Source organism: Hetaerina americana, unplaced genomic scaffold (assembly GCF_022747635.1).
Source record: "Hetaerina americana unplaced genomic scaffold, ioHetAmer1.1.p SCAF_84, whole genome shotgun sequence".
Lineage (NCBI taxonomy): Eukaryota > Metazoa > Arthropoda > Insecta > Odonata > Calopterygidae > Hetaerina > Hetaerina americana.
The window spans coordinates 588625-609265 of record NW_027287472.1 but is presented as its reverse complement, the minus strand read 5'-3'; the positions used below and the strand labels follow the sequence as shown (position 1 = coordinate 609265).

The 20641-nt window shown below is 41.1% G+C and overlaps 1 protein-coding gene across 1 annotated transcript in view; it reads left to right on the top strand.

The window, feature by feature from the left end:
* Lsm11 (U6 snRNA-associated Sm-like protein LSm11) overlaps positions 1 to 20405 on the top strand; it is a 53385-nt gene extending 32980 nt beyond the window's left edge. Inside the window, exon 5 of the mRNA XM_071597276.1 lies at positions 19437 to 20405. Within this exon, the coding sequence (XP_071453377.1) occupies positions 19437 to 19585 (149 nt within the window). The 3' untranslated portion in view covers positions 19586 to 20405. The remainder of the gene's footprint in view (positions 1 to 19436) is intronic.
* The last annotated feature ends 236 nt before the right edge of the window (positions 20406 to 20641 follow it).

Sequence of the window (20641 nt, the reverse complement as noted above, 5' to 3'; positions counted from 1 at the left end):
GGTGACTCGATGGAGGTCGGAATGGGGGAGGGGGGCGTTTGGCATCGGGGATGAGGCCGTCGGACGACGAGCCAGCCGCCTCGGCTCGTCGGGGGAGGCGCCGCCGCCGGAGGCTCGCTGGGCTGTCGCTTCGGAGTCGCACTTAGGAGGACCTCGCGTGGGAGTGGGATAAGACAGTAAATTTCATTGATAGTTCTTTTGAGATTAAGCCAACGCTGATGCCTGATTTCATCTCCTGCATATCATGCTTTTTTCAATTGTAGTTACAATCAAATGATTAAAAATAGATGAAGTATGAATTTTATCTTACTGCAGCCAACACTGTCCAATACCTAATTAGACGTCAGGAAAAGGTTAAAAAAAGAAACAGAAATAGACTATGGCACGTTGAGAGTAGATATGCACATTTTGGGAATCATGGTTTGGGTCCTGGTTCAATTAATTTGAGGGAAGCAAGATCATGGGGGGGGGCGCCCTTAAAGACAAATTGCATAGGATCAGGGGAGTTGAGACGAATTAGACAAACTTATAATGATCGAGAGGGGATCGAAATTATGCGAATGGTAATGAGAAGGGCGACGTATTAACATCTTCCCTTTCTCAAAAGTCCCAAACAGCCCGAGCTTTCAGAGGAGTTTCAGGAATGTCCGTTGACTCATTCCGTCTTCACTCCCTCCCTCCCTCTTTCCGCCATCCTTACTTTCCCTCCTCTGCTCCCCTCACCGATCCCGGAAGCAGGCGAAGACGTCTCGCGCGCGCGCGCCTCTGTGCCTACGGCACGCTTCCAGTCCAACAGCCACTGCGCCGTGGAGAGTAGACAGCGCGACGGGCGGGAGACGTTCGCTTCTCCCTCTTCCTTCCCTTTCTCTCTCCGCCCTCGTTTGTTCTCGCATCGCACCCTTGGGACGGGATCCCTTTCTCACGTCGAATCGCCCATCATCCTAATCGACCCCCCGCCAAGAATTTATGAGCAGAGCCACACGATCTGAAGATATATCGACAACATGTTCGGTGAATGAGGATGCAACGATTTTCAATGGCTAATTGATTCCGCCGACCTTTGCGAAGCTGGTTCCGAAAAGCAATTTTTGTCTAGAAAATAATATGCTTTTAATTAAATAATTTTATCAAATTTTAAGGCGTAGTGTTCCTGTTTTTATTCCATCCTTATGGTATTGGTAAATATTCATTAAAAAGAAATATCAGAGAATTGAATACTTAAAGATAATACATTTTTGAGTTGGTGTCAATTGAAAACAAAATATCGCGTAATCTAAAACGAATTATTTTTGTATTTTAAACGTTCAGGTCGATCCTTCTAAGTCGGAACAGCTTTCTTGGAATTAAAATTTAAAAACCTCGTTTGCTTTTTGTATAAATTGCTTGGCATGTATTATCCTATCTTGAAAGGTATATATCCTAATGCAACAATTTCAGAGTGTAAAATCATTCGCCTTGACTGGGATTTATCCGGATGACTCCGTTAAATGTTACTGTTGCGGCATCTCCCGCAGTTTCTTTGGAATTAGTATATATCCTATTTTGAAATAGGTGGAATAGGGTTCCTGAAAATTCTACATTGTTAAGAAAACTCGGCGATGTGGTGAAAAATCATTTATCGTGATTCACGGACCACCACTATACCGATACGAATACATGGAACAATTGAGGGAACTGATGTGCAGAACACCCGTGAATACTACCTTGATCAAAAATTTCCCGGAATTTATTCAGAAAATTAAAAATACAAGTTTATTCATCTAAATCTATAATGTCCCCTTCAAAGTAATCCCCATCGACTGCAACACACTTATGCCAGCGCTTGATCCAATCCTCGAAACATTTTTTATATTCGGTTTTCGGTATGTCCATCAGTGCTTCCTGCGATTTTTCCATTACTTCCTCTCGGCTGCTAAAACGCGTTCCCCGTAATGGTTTTTTAACTCGATTGAACAGAAAGAAGTCACAGGGAGCCAAATCAGGTGAATTCGGTGGCTGTTGGATGGTATTTGTTGCATTTTTCGTCAAAAAATTACGAATAATGATAGCACTGTGCGACGGTGCGTTATCATGGTGCAAAATCCACGAGTTTTCTGCCCACATTTCTGGTCTCTTTCGGCGAATTGCTTCACGCAAACGTCTCATAACGCCCAAATAATACTCTTTGTTTACTGTCTGGCCTTCTGGCAAAAATTCATGATGCACTACACCGTTGTAATCCATGAAAACCGTCAGCATTGCCTTCTTTTTTGACTGAAAACGACGTGGTTTTTTTGGTCTCGGCTCATTTGGTGAACGCCATTCACTTGCCTGATGTCTGGATTGCGTGTCGTACTCATAAACCCACGTCTCGTCTCCAGTAATGATCCTTTTGATGAATGTGGGATCGGATTCAGCCTCGCAAATCATGTCTTTTGCGACGTCAACACGGTCTCTTTTTTGCATGAAATTGAGGTCTTTTGGAACCAACTTTGCTGCTACACGACGGAAACCCAAATCATTAACCACAATGTCTTGGGCGGATCCATAGGCAATGTTCAAGTCCTCCGCTATTTCTCTGATGGTTAATTTGCGGTTATTGACCAACATTTCTTTTACTTTATCAATTTTTTCGCCGACTTTCGATGTCGATGGTCTGCCACTGCGTTCATCATCTTCGATTGACTCACGACCACTTCTGAACCGCTCGTGCCACTGGTAAACGACCGTTTTTTTTAGAGAATCGTTGCCGAAACACTTTTCCAACATTTCCAACGTCCGTGCGCCACTAAATCCGTTTTTTACGCAAAATTTAATACAAGTTCGTTGTTGCAAATTTAAATCCATTTCTGCAATTGTAAAAAATCGCCAACACACACAGAGATAGATGTACTCTTGGCTACGTAACTTTTGCAAATGTCAAGTTATGACACTAAGATTTAAAGGGAATATCAACAACAGATGTACCAATTTAACAAAAAAAAAGAACTCAAATCGGAACGATGGGAGCGCCACACGGTGGTTATTCCGGGAACTTTTTGATCAAGGTAGTATAGCCAATGGACGACATGGGCGATATCGTAGATGTATCCATATGCTTGGGAAGCGGGTGTTTAGCGCTCATATTGCAGACCGATGTTACGAACACGCCCCTTCAGTAAAATAAATTCATCCACGGGAACGGTCGATTAGACACGAAATAAACTTAATTTTAGGCTGTTATCATTATTTTAGGTTGCTACGAAACAACTAAACTTACAAATGAAATAGTTCCTATCAATTTTCATCGTGGTTTTCAAGATTCCGTAAGTTTTGCAATGAAAATCCCATTGTAGACCCCTTACGAATCCAGCCGGATTGCAATGGATGCATTTGACATAGGCTCCTTTCTTCGATATTATTATAATGGATAGCTGATCTAATAAATGAAATAAATCGCTGAGTCTGTGTGTGTGAGCAGTAATCACATACGTACTGCAGAGCACGGCCGGAGAGATGGATGGAAGAAGAGGGTAGTGGGAGAAAAGTCCCGAGACGTGACGGCTCTTGCTGCTGGTTCGCCCATGTACGTATGCTCCGTCCACCCGGCTCACTCGCAGAGCCGTCGAGGTTATCCGATAAGTGCTTTGGAATACATACACCCATTCTCCTTCTTGTACTCTACACGGCCGCCGCTACGCATCCTTGAAGGTATTAAAACTCGTACGCCTAGAATCTATCGCGTGCCGTCGCGCCCTTCGTGCCGTGCATTTTGAAATGTGGTTGAAGGTGTTTTAGAAATCAATTACAACCAATGTTTTATGAAGGAAAAAAGGAAACCTGTAGGAAGATAAAGAGTGAAAAATATAACACCGCGGTGAAATATATAGAGTCGTTAAGCTAGTTGGAGAAATAACATCTTAAAATAATTGCCTACGTCATAAATAATGCAACTTGAACTAGCTCAAAATTTATTATAAATTGCCTAAAAAACAGAAATTTTTTCGTCAAATGTATTTGCTTTTAGTATGTGTTTTGCACCTGTCTGTCCGCAAGTAGGTCTATTGAGCACCATTTTGATATTTGTGAGGAATTTAGTCAAGATTTGTTGTCTTCTCCGTTAATTACTAATAAGTAGATTTGGATGGATAAATATTTATGGCAATTGGTTTTTATTTCAACTGACATATTAATTATAAATTGCAATTCTACCCGCGGTTATGCCTAAAGGAGCTAGATTTGTAAAACGTTGCTATGATAGCTTAGTAGCGTATCCAAAATATTGGAGCAGCTAGGCTGGGAATATATCACGGAGAGAAGGTTTATTACAGATTTAACCTCTTGCGTGAATTGGAAGGATGTCCCTTTAGCAGTGATGTTGAAAATGTATCATTAACCCCATCGTACTACGGTAGGAGAGATCATGTCTATAAAATTAGAGAGATTAAGTGTGGAACAGATAGATTTACGATGTCATTTTTTCAATGAGCGATAAGGGATCAGAGTGACCTGCCCGATCGCGGAAGGGTCATATTCGGGTCAAATTAATCTGTTGTGTATTCACCCCCTGCCACAAACTCTAGCGGTGGTTAGCAGGGTAATAAAATATCTATCCATATAATATAAATGTCAGATGCATTTACATATTAAAACAATTTTTCTGGCCCCGCACTTTAATGTAGTGAATACGATAGTCGATTGAACCATTACAAAATTCGTTAGTTTAGTAAATTCAAGCTCGAAAAGGAATAATGAGGTTAATTTTAGAATTTCCCAGTTTTTGGACGGAATATGGAGTGTTTGCATATTTTTGAAGAAAACTTTCTGAAAGACTAGAGGAGTTTTTTCATAGTCTTGTGCTGGAAGAATAATTTTTGATGGTCTACAGGGAATCTGTATACTGTTATTTTTTGGGATCAGCTAATAATTTTCTGTCGTTGGGTCCTTAATGTAGATGTAGTAGAAATGCCTGACGGCGTATTTGTCACACTGTCGTGTTCCCTACTCCTCGAACCACCCACACCAATTACTCTCCTCTCCCACTAGCAGTCTCTCTGGTTCTGCTCACTTCTTCTTTTGGCATCCCCGTCTATGAGTGTTACGTTCTTCCATTACCCTGCTTTAAAGCGCACGCTCTCATCTCCCCTTTCTGTTATAAACCATGTCCCTCCCGACGCTATCCACGAAATTCTTTTCCCCTTAGCACCACGTCTCTCGCCTCCTCTTCTGACCGACCTGGCTGCGATCCCAGACTCCTGGGCGTAATAACTTACGAGAGATCCTCAGAGGGCTTAAAGGGTAGGTCCGAAAAATGAAAGAAAAAAGAGATTACAGACGTCTCGTTCTGTCTCTCTCTCAAAGGAGCGGCAGGCGTCTTTAGTGTGTTAGCATTCCGTTAAAAAGGTGAAAAGAAAAAAAATACAAAAGATCGGAGTGGAGGTAGGTAAAGCTTTTTGGCTCTTGATGGGCTGCTCTGAACTCAGTTTTCAGCTGTTGTAGTGACGAGGGCGAACTCTGTTAACGATTTTACAATTCCAGCCGACTTGAAACGCGGGATCGGTATTTTTGCACGACAGTTCCACTTGTAGAAATATTTTGTTGGGAGTTGAAGACCGACATGTTCGACTTCACGTGGACCAAATTCCAGTCAAGCGCATGGTGCCGCTTTCCAAGCTCAGGCCGGCTATATTCGCCGTGAAAAACTGCATTTTCGCGGACCCGACTAATGTCCTGGGCATTCCGTTGTGTGTGCGAGGGAATAGGATTTAATTAGGTGAATTCCCCGGAGCTGATAAAAAAATATAGTACTTTACGTACACATGTGTTGTTCACAATATTAGAACAAAGAGGAACACAGTTTTTTTAGAAAGAATCTTGTATTCCAGATTTACGGAAATAGCTAATTTCTTTAGTTGAAAGAAGGAGCAGAAAATTCACCAAATCGGAAGAATTGTGAACTTGGGGAGTAGCGGTGTGCTACGATGAGGTCCTTCGGATTAATCAAAGTTTCTTGTCTACGAGGGGAGGTAACTATCTCTTTTTATTCGGCATTTAGAATCAATATTAGAACATTGAATTTGCATCATTGAATACGAAACATACAATGAGTGTAATAGTCCTGTGTGATCATCTTTATAATTGTGTATTAAACCTATTTTGCCATAAATAGTTTTTAAAAAATCGGGACATTGTGAAAAAAGTGCGACAAAAAGGAAAATGTTTATTCTCTTTCTTTTGGTCGCAGAAAACCACGGAATCATTCCCTGTGTACAAAAAATAGCTCCAAATGGAACACTGTGAATAAAAATTAGGAGTCAATATCACAAAAACATCCAGCCTGCTTCGTTGCGGACTCCTTTTACCCCTGGCTGGTAAAAGATATGGTTTAAAAAATTTCCACGTGATGGATATTTGACGGTTTTTGTCAGGTTGTCTAATACAATATCGTTCTGCCAGTCTGTTCGCACGAACTCCATCCCTGCATTTTCACGTATTCCTAGTGTTTATTATTACCTTTGACAGTATTTCACTCCCCCCTCGGTAAACTGGACGACACTTCACACCAGTCCTCCCAATAAACGGGGCGGGTCAAACCAGCACCGCTAAGAAGTGGAAAATGTGCGCCCTCTGAAGTTGGCACTCCTTGGCTCTTTTATGCGTGACCAGTGAAAAAGAAAGAAATATAAGCTGTGGGTTGAAGACGCATAGGGGTATAAAAATAGCTACACAACATGAGATTCTGCAAAGCATGAGCAAGGGGGTGATACATTTCAGAGAAATGGCGAACACTCGGTGTGGCACGAAACAAATGCTTCCCCCCCTTTAGTGAACCGGTTGCAAGGCTGAAGAATGGACTACTCGGGGAAAAATTTCACCTAGGAAAAAAACGCAGTCGAAGATTTTCATGGAGAAATCAAGACGAGAAGTTTCCCTTTACATCAGTAAATTCAATGACCGACAGACATGAACAAAAGCCTAAACGTACCATTTTAGTGCTCTACTATAACCCCTCATTCGTAAAAACAGACGTGAAAACAGGCAATGATTCGAGTGGCTCTGTTAGTCCAGTTCATAATGAGTGTTCTACCTGTAGTTGGTTGGCTTCATTGCCGCCGATATTTTATTTTGCATCATGGTGGTGGTTAATGGTACACGTAGAGGTATTTCTATGAGTCGATTGGTGCTATTGCTGCTACCAAAATATTCAGGAATAAATATATATTGTAAAAATGTTTACGGAAGTATATCCCCAGTTTTTTATGTCTAAATAACAAGTCATTTATAAAAACGAATTTATAGTTAAGACCAAAATCGTGAGGTTTCGAGCCCTTTTCTGTGGTTTATATCATCATTCACGCCAAAAAAAAACAGAATAAGCAGAAATGAAGTGAACTCCAAAACGGTGGTGACCGTGGGCTAATGGCAATTCTATTTTTAAGTTTTTGGCTCTGTGCATCAGACAATATAATTAATTTAATGCTCACAAAAGCTTGTTGTAAAAGCCTCGATTGATAATAGCTGTGCCATAGAGTATGCAGACGAAGATATAACTCTACTGAATTTGTGACTGGAGTGCTAAAGAGTGTGACAGGCTTTTTTACTTGTTTACGGCTGTCTGTGAAAAATGACCACCGATTGCAGTGATGTCTAAGCAATGCTCTTTTAAGATTTCTCTTTTTAGCAGTGATCACGAAAGAACTCCTTACTTTTCTCGCCCCTTAGTTCTCGACCACTTCCGCTTTCTCCTTGTTGGTGAGGGTTTGGGGCGACTTTACTCTGAAAGTGGAGATCAATGATTCGCTCTGCTCCCTCTGGACAATAAGAACACCAAGTCTCAGGTGGTTCTTTGGCAGGATTGTTTTCAAAAGCTGGTTGGTTGGAAATAGTATATAATCCTAGCTATGCATTTTACTTAGATATAAATAAATTATTCGCATGTTGGCGGAATAATTGTTAAAGAGGGTTTTTTGTGTAAATATTTTGTTGTTTAATTTAACTACATCTTAGTCGTCAAATACAAGTGATCGCTCAAGCTGGACGAAGTTATTGTTTTGCTTCCTCTTTATTTTGGTGAACACCTTCCAAAAATGTTAGTTAGGCACACTGAAGGGGTATTTCGCCTAGTCACGCGACAGGTGGAAACCAGTCAAAAAAGGGAAGAGCCAGCCGGCTACGGAGAACGGAAATGCTTAAGGAATTCTAACTTTACTGTCTGATTAATGGTTGTAAATGGGATGGGGATTCACTTGTTTTGTTAAAGAGATTTGTGTTTTGAAGTCTAGTTTTATGTATTATCTTTTGCAATTATTTGGGACTTGTGTGCCACCTGACAATGTCTATCAGCACATGTGTATTTTTAATATTAATAAAGTATGCCTGCTGCTGTTAAAGAAGTGGATTCCAATGGCGGCTACAATTTGGGTCGCATGCGACGCGCCAAAAAAATTACTTTCATATCGGATTTTTATGAATTTATCAATATTATTCATGTAAATGTTTTTGTTTATTGATCGTCAGTCTCAAATGACACTTAATGAGGATCAGAACTAATACCCGTTCTGGTATTTTATTCCCATCGGTAGATATGTAACGACAAGGGGCAAAAGGGGTTGCGAATTAGAGGGCAGCGATGAAATACAACAGAAGAGGAAGTAGGAATCATACGAGTCGAGAGAGGACAGACGGAGATAAAGCGAGATGATAACCAACTGCATGCCTTAAGTGCAGCGGGAAGGGTGTGGAAAGAGGGGAGGGGCGTGGAGGAAGGAGTTAGGGGAAGCCGGGAGGGGGGAAGGAGGAGAAGTGCCGAAGGTCGGGTTGGAGTAGGTCAGGGATTTCAGCTGCTTTGTGGGGGCATGTGTAGTACGTGCGAGCAAGGGGGAAGCAGTGGAATGGCGGGGGAAGAGAAGAAAAAGGAAGGAGACGGTGAATCGGGGAGGGGGAATAGGGAAATACAAAGGAGGGAGGGGTTGCGTTAAGCGCCGGGAATTGAAGCGAAGGAAGAGGAGGAAGAATGAGGGGTGGGGAAAGGATGACGAGAAAAGGAAGGGGGAGGGAAGAAGTTTTTTCACGTATATGCTTGGGTGAGCTAGCGTGCTCATGAGAGCGGACGAAAGTTTAAGCAAGTTCAAAGAAAAAAAGGCACGCGCACTCTCCCTATTGATTACGTGGAAGGTGCGGTTTAGTGACATTACGAGTTGATTGGATGCACAATATAACACTTGAAATAATATCCTTCGACATAAGAAATCAAACTGATAGGATGAGAGAAATGTTGAACGAATCCTCATTATCCATATCGTTCATCGGCATCTTCCATTGTTGGAGGAGTGGGGACTCATCTATAGAAACAGTTAAGACAGCAATTAAACCTATGGCAATTTACGCCAAATTCCACCGGTGTCAATTGTAACTATAACCATAATTTGTGATCTTCCTGTCGCATTTGAGGACATTTGACGAAGATCTATTGACTTCTTATACCAGGCAGCCTCGTGGGACACAATCATACGACAATTTGAGCCCAACGGATTGACTGAACGACGAAAAGATTGCTTTGAATCGTGTGCGCGAGCAAACCTTCCGCAAGGGACCCGCGGTGCGCCTAAGCGAGCGCGGGCGGGCGGTCCGCAAACCGATCCGGCGATTGCGTTCGATTCTTCGCAGTGCGTCGTCGTGATGTACTACAAGATTTCATCTTGTTTATGAAAAGATCGGTAATCTATCCTGCAACTACCTTTCAAACATCAAACCTGCGATTAAAAATTTTGGATAACCTAAACTCGCTCGTTCGATGATCTTCAAGTTCAGAAAAACGGTGGCCTGTCGTTAAATCACGCTCCCAAATTATTTTAGAGAATCGCTGGTAAAGTATAGCTATAGTTCTAGTTATTCCATGCTTCGATTTGTGATGGTTGATGAACAGTCATCGAGGTCGCATTGTTACGTCCTGAGTGGGATTAGGTAAATATCTCCATGAGTGATATTAGGTACTTTCGTAGCTTTAAATATGAGTATATTTAAAGCTACGAAAGCTGCGATCACCGCGCATTACTTTTTACCAGAAACTTTTGTTTTCATCTTTTGTTTGAGAATTTATTCGTCTAGTAAATGTGATCGCAGAAATCAACCTTTAAAATATTCTGTAAGTTACTAATCTATTAATTCCATCAAGCAAGCGCCGTTTTGATTGAATAGAAGCATTTATATACTGGAGGAAAAAAATTATTTTTACAACGATCTTTGCCAGACTACGCCTGAGACTTTCTTTGGTTAAAAATGTAATGATACCGTGCATAGAACGGAAGGTCGTACCGGCATCGAATCGATTAAAACTTCTTGAACTCCCTTGTCTGTACTTATTATTCGACTAGTCATAAACAGTCAAGCGTCGTCCTTCACAGTGAGAGCCGTTTACGTAATTACGATGATAACTTCGTCCTCGCCCACAGGATTGTTCGAACACGACAACTTCAGCATGAAGAGACTGATACCCGTGCTATTCCGAGGTCGCCCGCCCTTTTACCATTCGCTAGGTCCAATTAAGTGTTTGACATTTTAAAACCCTTTATGTGTAAGGCATAGAAGAGCACCGACTCTAAATTATATACATATATATTAATGCACATAAAGTCTATATGTACTATGGGTGAGATTTAAAGTGAGCAGGTGAAATAAAATATTCACGGAGTATAGCACTCCACCTTTTTGTGAAGTTGGTAATAAAAATTCCAGTTTTACCAACATTCTGGCACCACCAATGTGTAAGGCCTTGGTGGAACTCCCCCAGATGGCTCCTAGAGGGCGCGACCCGTTCTGTTCTGAGAACTTACGGCGTGTGTGCATGCGGGCGTGCGTGCATGCTCACCGTGAACGTTCCCCCCTAAACCGCTTAAAATGGCCAACTGGCCCAAAGCCTGCGTGCCCTATGGCAAACTATGTGTCCTTCAGCTAAAACGCTCATCAACCACTTCACCATACTCCAGGAATAAAACAAATGCACCGACTGGATGGTAATTATAGCCGGTGAGTGCGCTAGAGGGGAGTCGGAAAGCACTGAAACATGCTCTCATTTTCCAACGCGTAGTAGTTGGTCACAACCAAAAACTGGATTAATTACATTACGGACACGTGATTATGCCTCGCTTTTTTCTTTCGGAAATTTCGTAAATTAGGCACATGTAGCGGAAGGGATCAAGGATTTAAGTTGAAAATAAAAAAATAGCCATAAAACCTGGGGGTTTAAATTTTACGGAAGATCCGAAAATTTCAAACCGTTGCTGCTTTTATCTCTTTTTGCACTCCCGAGTTCGTCTCCGTATTGCCTTCGTATAGTTCTTTCCTCTTTCACCCACTGGAAGCAAGGCCACGAGATAAAAACGATGAAGTAGTGAAACAGATAGCTGGGGAAAAAATTGTAGTGGAGAAAAATATTGTGTGTGCACTTCTCCTCGGCAATCTCTCCCTCACTCGTCCTTTACTATAGAGATTGTTCGCTCGCAGCACTTCACTCCCCTGGCTTCGAATTCCGACCTTGGGGAAGCGAGGACAAGGCCCTTCGTCGGTCGGAAACGGGAAGCATTGCCTATCGAATGCTGTCCTAATCTTCCGCTCTACTAAACACTCCCCTACGCGTGCTTGGAAGTGAAGGAAAAAGAATCGGTGGTCTTATATTCTTTGAATACGTTCAATTTGGTATTATAATTTACGTTACATCTTGCCACATAATTTGCTTTATTAATAAATTGTCACTGAAGAGATGCTGGTACCTCTGTACTTAGAAAAAATAGTGTTTGCACGGTTAACGGGAGCTTAGGAGTCTCTACAAGCCTCAGAGTCGATCTCAAATGAGGTTCGTGGAAATTTTACACAGAACATTTACTTGAAGAGGTCTTATTTCATTTTAACACTTTAACTGTGTCGAAACTGCTCCGGATTGCGTACCGCGCGAAAATATAGATCAAGGTCCTTGACTAGTTGTTCGTGCATTCCGATTTTACGCAAGCCAAAGTATTCTCTCTCTCTACTCTTCCCGATGCCTTCCCGCCGCGTAAGTCGAGAGGGAGAAGGAAAAATATGCGTGGATGAGGATTATAAATAAGGGAGGTGGTGAAAATAAGATTTGGGACAATGTTTTGCATTCACAACAGTATTATTCAGAGGCCTTCTATCCCCCAATAATTACTCGTTCAAATTCCTCCCTCGTCCATTTCTGGATCTCTTGCTATTCTCTTGTGAGTAAATCCCAAGTGCGTTGGATGAGCATTATCAGGTAATGAATTGAAAATTCGCTCATTTAATGCATACATTCGACTTAAGGGGTCAACAGCATGTGGGGATTGTATTTTAAAGTATAACTTAGGCGTTCATTGTGCGAAAGACTTACTCTTCGTTAAAAAACATCCGCAAAAGGGCGACATGGGATATGTACATATAACTACTAAATGAGATCAGGGTAAGATTGCGGATGCGGGAAACCTTGATGAACAGTATTGCGAAAAGCAATGAGCTAGGAGCGGAGCGACAGCGTCTCACCGCTCGAGACCCCCAAGAGTGGAAGTTGCGGCAGCGACGGACGTAGGGACATCCTGCTCTATTTACGCGATTCTGCTCCTATGTATTAGGTTTATATGTGCGCCACTTCTGTGAAGTTCCCTACTAAGAAGAACTTTCACGAACCGGTCCCACATATCAGTGATGCATCAGGGCATATTCCGAAATTAAACTGTTTGCTTTTTAAAGATTGATTCTTTCTATAGTTTAAAAAATCGACGTGACTTAATTTAAGATATAGCTTTATTTGCGTACTTATCCAATCGCTCTTTCTGTTTGTGCATCTGCTAAGAGATCTAAGCTGAATGTTGGTTAAAAAATGGAATATCATATCTTTTATGATTAGAAATTGAAAATTTCGGAGACTTTCGCACTTCTGCCGCCCTCGGTCGCTCTTGTAAAACCTTCATCTCCCTCTTCCCTCTATCTTTTCTCTTTACTTTCTTTTTTCCATTTTCTCTTTCAAGACTCTGAGCAGCTGTCCCTGCCCGTTAGAAGGGTCTGGTACGTTGATGGTGAGATATTTTTCTGTCTGGCGGCCCAGTCCGGCAACAGCGGGAGCAGCGTGCGGGATGCAACAGGGTTTTGTCTGTTTGTGGAGGGGGAGAAGAGGAGGAGAGGAAATTAGGGGAGGAGGGTACATGGAGCGAAAATATTTGCTCCAAGGTGTAAGGTCCTCATCCCTCCCTCGCCCCTTTTTCCCCCAACTCCCCCTTGCTTGCTCCTCCTCTTCTCTCCGTCCTTGGGGCGCAGAGATATTGATGGAGGGAGAAGTCGAGAATCGAGGTGATTATTCTGGAGCCAGTAAGTGACTGAGTGACTCTGTTTGTGTCGGTTGCAGGCGCGAATCCTCCCGAGCAGGGCCAGGCGTGGGCGCGAAGGAAAAAAGCAAGTGTGGTGAGAAGGAGGGGAGCAGTGGAAGGTGGCGGAGGGTAGGGGGATACAGTGAGGGGGGAATGAAGGAAGCGCCGCTACTGACGCGGCGTTCGTTTTATTCTTATTTCGGGGCCAAGTGCAAGAGTTTCCAAGGTCTATACCCTCTCCTTCCCTATCCATTTCTCCCATCCTCGAGCTATATTTCAATACATCGGCTACGGTGCTCGTGCGATTTAAATGAAATATGTGAAGCTTAAATTAGATGTTTGCGATATGTGATTATTTTATTTACTGATTTATTTGTGATCATTGATGCTTTATGGGGATGCGGAGAGCGATTTCGATATATATGTATATATATATATATGTATGTATATATATATATATATATATATATATATATATATATATATATATATATATATATATATATATAGTTTATCTCTATCGTGCACAGTAATTGGTTTGCTGTACACATCAACTTCCAGCATGTCAAGAATTTTAGATTTGAATTACGAAATTCTGCATTTATATTATGATATTGACACTTTCGCATTTCAATTTAAATCTGGCACAGACATTCATATTCGGTCATAGCTTTGACTAATCGCTATGGTCGTCCGATTTCCTTTCAGCCTGGACCTTATTCTATAAAATTACTGATTTAAAAAATTTGGAGCATGTTATTCTTTGGACTATAACCGAATATGATCTATTTTATAAGCTATATTGAAACGACGCTACTAATAGAAAAATGTTTCAATACCCATTAACTTTCGGAGAGAACCGTTAAACAGGTTAAATTCCATTTATTGCGACGCCTAGTTAATGTGTTTAAATATGGTTATAGATATAGGAGTCTCAGGGATTGTCTTACATTAATTTGTTTTTTTATGATACATGAAAGACCTTGAAATGATAGTCGTATATGCGATTCCCTAAAAACCGTTAATTACCTTTCAAATTTGATAAAATGTCTGCGATCGATGAAAGCGATGGGTTTAGGATTGAAGGAGGAAGGTAGTTTTAGCTACCCGTAAACATATACAGCATCGAAGGTGTTTCCAGAAATAGTTTTAAGATCGCCTCTTCGATGACGTGTAAGAGGTACGGAAAGCTTTTGAATAACTTGGTGCTAGCATTATTTTTCCTCTTTAGTGTGTGAAGGAGTGCTCTTTTTATATAATTGCTGAATCGAAATAAGGCTTCTCTTATAAATTCCCAGACTTTTCGTGTTCCTAGGTTGCCAAGAGCTTTCTTGCGCTTTCCAAACTAGTATTCCCAGTACTGAAGCTTCCGCCTTCTTGGGCCCCCACTGCCACCCCGCTACCTCTCAGGAAACTATTAATTTTAAACTCAGTCGCTTGTCCTTGGACTTAACTAACGAAATAGGGGTATAAAATAGTCGCGACATCTGCTAGTTTGTTGGACCTATCCAATTGTTGTCAGACCCAGCCGCGTCATATCAATCTTCTAGTTTTATTTCGCATTTATAAATACGTTGATTGTGTTAAAGATGTTCGAGGCTTTAGCTATTTACGTGGCTTATCCATGGGCAGGATCAATAGGCACTTTTTCTAATTTATCGTGGTCGTCCGTTTAGTACTAAGGTTAGCTGAAAATTCATTGATATTATTTGAGAAAATTTATCGTAATCAGGTGCTGATAGAATGGAAAATCGTTAATATCGATCGTAAGAGTAGAGTTTTCAAATTGTATGCGTCCTTGTCGTCGTTAAGGAAGCCGGTATTGTTCGTAGTAGGAATGTCATTTATTTCTGAATGCACTTCTGTTAGTGTGCAAGTTAGTCAGCTGAACGAATGTTAGGGTATTTTTTTGCCCATGCTGGTGTTGGAATATTTTGAAAGTGCTTTTTCCAATAGTGAAGGCGTAGTGTTCGCAGTGATTTATGTTCCAAGCAGTTTGGTGCCTGTGCCCTGGTGGCTGCTATTCTAAAAGACACTAGCGAGCTCAAAAAACACACATCCTGAGCTTCTAAGATACACCCGTAAAAGTCTGTAGACTGTAAGAATTCAATTTCTTCACTGTTGCGCGGAGGCTGAGAATACTCATGGGTAGCTAGCTCATTAATCCTCGCGTAATTAACGACATCTGCAGGGTTCAGCCACGCTTAGCGTCATGAAAATGGTTTACTGGTGCTTTGCATATACACAGCTAATGAGTTAGTGAAGGCCAGATTTAATTCATCTAAATTTGTCGAGTTAATGAATCTTAATGATGACCGATAATACCTATAAACAAAACGTTGTTATTATCAAGCCATCTGACATTAAAAATTCAAGTGAATTTTGCGTAAACCACACCTGTCTTTGACAGAAAAAATTACTTACCTCGGGAATTGAGAAATTTTGCAAATAATCAACTCGTAAAAGTAGGGAAAGTTCAAGTAACAACAAACCGCTCTACGACTAGCATAAACTTGGAAAGTAAGACCCAATTCTTTCTCTGCAACTGAACCTACAGTTTCAGGGTTCTTAGGGAGGCAGTTTTTTAATCATCTCCTCATAGGAGAAACGAAGAAAAAATTATTTTCTTCCTTTTCTAAAAACGAAAACACTTGTCCTTGCGAAGTTAATTTTTGATCGAGGAAAAATATTTTTTAGATTTTTCTTATCTTATTGTTTATTTGCATCCCTTATTGCTTCTACTACAACGACCACTCTTCTTTGTACTCTAACGAGAGTGAGAAATGGTAAGAGGCGGATTTATGTGAATATGGGCGTATGTAAATTTAAAAAACTTTTAGAATACGGAAATCGACTCGTGCGCGGAGAACTGGAGAGCGGACGTATTGTAGAGGAGCTCCCCCTCTCCATACTTGACTTCCGAGTGTGCGGAGCAGTAGCTGGTGTGCGGTGAGAGAGCAGAGAGGATGGGGAGGTGTCTGAAGGTAAAGGAGCGGGGGCTACCAGATGGAATACGTTGGGGTAGGTAATGGGGCGACGAGGAGTGAGACGAACGGAGTCCTGGAAGGCAGGGGAATGGGTAAGCGTGTGTGCGCGAGAGGGGTGATGGGGAGAGGAATATGGAGGCCAGGGATACGTGCGCGGCGACTGCGAGGGTGGGTGGGGAGGGGGAGGGAGGGCGGAGAGCAACAGCAAAATCGGAGGAGGAAGTGAACTGGGGCGACAGGAATGGATTGCCAATCGTGCTTTGCCGTGTAACAGGGGAAGGGAGGACGAGGTGAGGGACGAGGAGAGATAGTTTTAAGCCGGTTCCGCTCCTTTACCGGCTTTCGCGGAAAAGCTTAAAAAGAGCTAAGGAAAGAATCTTTAAATTATTTTTGGACTAATCCTTGTCGACTGCGTTATTTTACTGGTAAGCCAACAAGAAAACCACTCCTTTTGTGTTTCCTCTATTCACTTATTATATGTGCTGGGCAATAGCATTTTTTTTGCTAGTTTTCGCGCGTTGCTTCTACGAGGGTTTCAGAAAAAATGTCTTGTATCTTTGTTAGGTCGGAAAATTTTCAGACCATCCTCATACTAATCAGATAAATATGCTATTGGTGTTGCGAGTGCTGTCGCATTAACTCCCAATACTATGTCTTGAGAGTGGTTTTTGTAGCAATTTTCATTTTATATAATTTCACGTGGCGTTTTTATATGCACGGGCGCGTTAAAAGCTAATGTAAAGAGCGCAGTACACAGCGAAGACCTTTTCAGAAAATATTTCAAGTGCTTAAGGCAGTATAGGGCAGCTTTAGATGGGTAGAGAATGGATCTCCTTCTAGCAATGCGCACCGACCTTCCGAATATCAGTGGCGGCGAACACGTCATTAAGGAAAATACTGTAACCAACAAATAAGATGTCATGCAGTACCTCGGTTTTAATCCTTCTGCAAACTTTCCCGCTGTATTTCCTCATCTAAATTAAGGAAAATCATATCAGCGAAGAAATGAATACGTCGTAGGTACAGTTTTGATTTAAAAAGTTTGGAATACAAAAAAATACTACGCTTAAAAGTTGTAATACTGTGGAAATGAAGAAAATTTTGAACAAAACATAGACGAAGACTACTACAATTTTCCACTAAATAAAGATGTATTTATATATTGGACTTGTACAGTGAGAGCTTCACTTGAAACAGATCTAGTGCATGGAAACTAGTCGTGAATAAATCTTAATTAAGTGACACATTTTAGTAGTTTTCATCTTTTTATGATGGAACAGTCCCACCACATCATATCTGTGTCTGTTATTGATAAAACTTTGATAGTTTAGATTTTCGTATGAGGTTCATAGAACCTTGCAACACGATCCGCGCCAGGTAAATACCAGGAATACGTATATATTGGGAAGGGGATGGTATTTACAGGCGTTCCGAGGTCTGAGATGATATAGCTCCGCGGAAACGAACCTACGGAGCTCATCAAGCTCAACAAGACATTCGTCCCGACGGCGATTCCGGACGGAGGCTGTTGTTGTTTGTGGGGAGCCACCTGCGAGCAATCCATACCAACGCGGTGACACAAGTGCCCAGTGAATTGAATTCATTTTTTCAATACTCGTCATTTATATCTGTTATTTTTATGCTGTCAAACTTTTCACTATTAAAGTTCATGTTCTTAAAAATATATAATGTAAGCGATGACTATGTATATCATAAAATACGGGTATATATTTCTCAATGCATATGATCTTCCACGAAGTACATTATATCAGTATTTTTTAAATACCAACGTTTGACTACGTATTTTTCAATGATTTTTTGCTGTATTCCATTTATGATAAGTAATTTCATGATATCAATTGTTTTTTGCGACCAAAGTGACTTAGTACGACATATTTCGGCCTTGTTGTTTGGAAAACGTCGGGAAACTACTCAAAGTATTAGGATTGATTAAATTGGAAGTTAATTTATTATTTTAAGGTAAATACGACGATTAAAAATCGTACCTTGTTAATCCACATTTGATCTTGCAGAGAGCTAAATATTATTGATTCATTTATTTCCATCCCGAGTGACGATGAAAACAGGGAGAAAGTTAAATTTCCCTTTTCAGTAATTGCCGATCAACCTGACCTCTTAGAGTAGAAAGTCGCAGGTCCATTTCTAAGGTGTCCACCGACTACAAAGAATTATAATGCAGGAAGAGAACCGGAAATTGGTTGGGACGCACATAGTAACGAATTTGCATGCATGTATTGGTACGAGTACGTATTACGCATGTAGGCTCAGAAATACATTTGATGAAGGTGGTTAATATCGATAGTCTTGGTTATTAGAATAAAGTGCGAAACTAGAGTCATGACGTTTTCCGTTTCCGTAGATTGTAAAGAGCAGTTTTATGAACGGATAATGGAAAGCATTAGGCGAAGCGAAGCTGATTCGCGAGGCATCATTAAAAAATCCTCTCATAAATAATACGCAGCATCTGCTTGTAGTTTTATTGCTCCCCTATTTCCTTGTTATTTTGGTAAGGCGTCATTGTTGTATGGTTGATCAATACTGTATTTTGCTACAGTAAATATACGTACATGTGTATACATTAATTATATATAGCACGATATATGGTCCAATTTTCTTTCACCGCCGACTGGACAGTTTTATCTGCCTCTGTTCCCCTTCTCTGATTCAGCTTTTTCCATTCCTACTTATTTAACCACTTAGTCAACCTTTGAGAAAAAGGATTTAGGGTTACTGTATTCTAATAGGAAAAGTTGGCTTGATCGAAAGACCTCTGCGGTTAGTTTCTTTCTTTCAGAAGTTGCAGGGGCGCCTAAAAATTGTTTTTGTTGAATAGTCATACCTTCGGAATAAAAAACTGAATCCCTATTTCTTGAATTAAGGTTTGAAGTATTTTCTTGCGTAATTATGGCCTCCTATGTATTTTTAAGCCTAAATATTGAAAGTGAATATAAAAATAGTTTCAGCATTTAACGGAAATATTGAAAGTACTTTTCTTCTTGCGGATAATATAAATATTGTTTTTTTATCAAAATTTCGAACTTCTTTGGTCATAACAAAATATTCCCCGTTTTTAAAGCATTCCTCAACTCCTCCCCTTTTTCTTTCTCCCTTGCAGGTGCGGCGGAGGTGAAATGGCCACGCAGTTACAAGCCCCTGCCGAAGGTTCACGTGCTGAGGAGGGAGCACAGATACGAAGTGTGCGAGAGGTATTTGGGGCAGGTCATGGTGCGCGGGGAACAGGTCGCCCTCGTCGCCATCGCGTAGCCGTGAGGGTTGCAGCCTTACCCGGGGCTGCAGCGAGCTGGGACGAAGTGCGGAAGAGAGATCGGGAAGGGAGGAGAGAAAGTTTGGCGGCGAAGACCAGGGAGGTGGTTCTCGGGCGTCAAACCGCTATCGATCCTCTCTCTTTCGTTTTAATCTATAGTATGACTGAAACCGGGAGACTGCTGCTGAAGAATACCTCCCAGTGCACGACCATCTCGTCATCTTCTTCCTCAACTTCCACACTCCCTTCCGCCAGTTCCACCGGGGGAAAGAGTACCGAATTCGAGTGCTCTGTCAATGCAATAGCGTGTTATGGCTCTGAAAGAAATAAGGATTTTTTCCCCGGTCTCTGTAGAGCAGCAGCGGAAGACGGGAAACGAAATCTTACATTTTTTTGTCTTGCAATCCTAAGGCTGCTCATTTATTTCTCTGCGACACTCTGCCACTTGTGTTTTTTTCACGTCGAGCGACTTTTGGTAATAAGTGAATTCCATTTGAGAAATATTTTATATTCTTTCTTTTTTATATCGACCATTAAAATTGGGGTGAGCAGAAGATTAGAATTCTCGTTTTTCTTTTGAGACCTGTTTATTGACACTCGTTAGAAATTCCCTATTGGAAATGGGCAGTTGAAATTTTTGTTGGAGGGAATGGGGCTTTGTGCGACTTTTTTTCTTATAAAATGACGGTGTTATTGTTTTTTCACCTTTAGAGCCATATAAATAACAACTATTTTTGAGTGCGTATTGTAGTGGCGTGCTCTTCAATTTAACGCCCTAATGAATATTTTGTACCTGGATGCTCTAGAGAAATAAATTTTTATTTTCATAAGCACCGCTATGTATTTAATTAATTATTGATAAGATTTGTGTAAGGAATCGAAGAGCAGTTTAATGTATTTTGAGATTCAGGGTGTTTTTGTAAGGTGAGGATAAGAAATGTTGGGGTGTTAAGTTTTTTCCATCGAAAACCTACCTTAAAGGGTTGAATGCCAAATAATAATAAGATTATAAGTGGCAGACTGAAATGAATGTTATATGCGTGCCGAAATGGTTT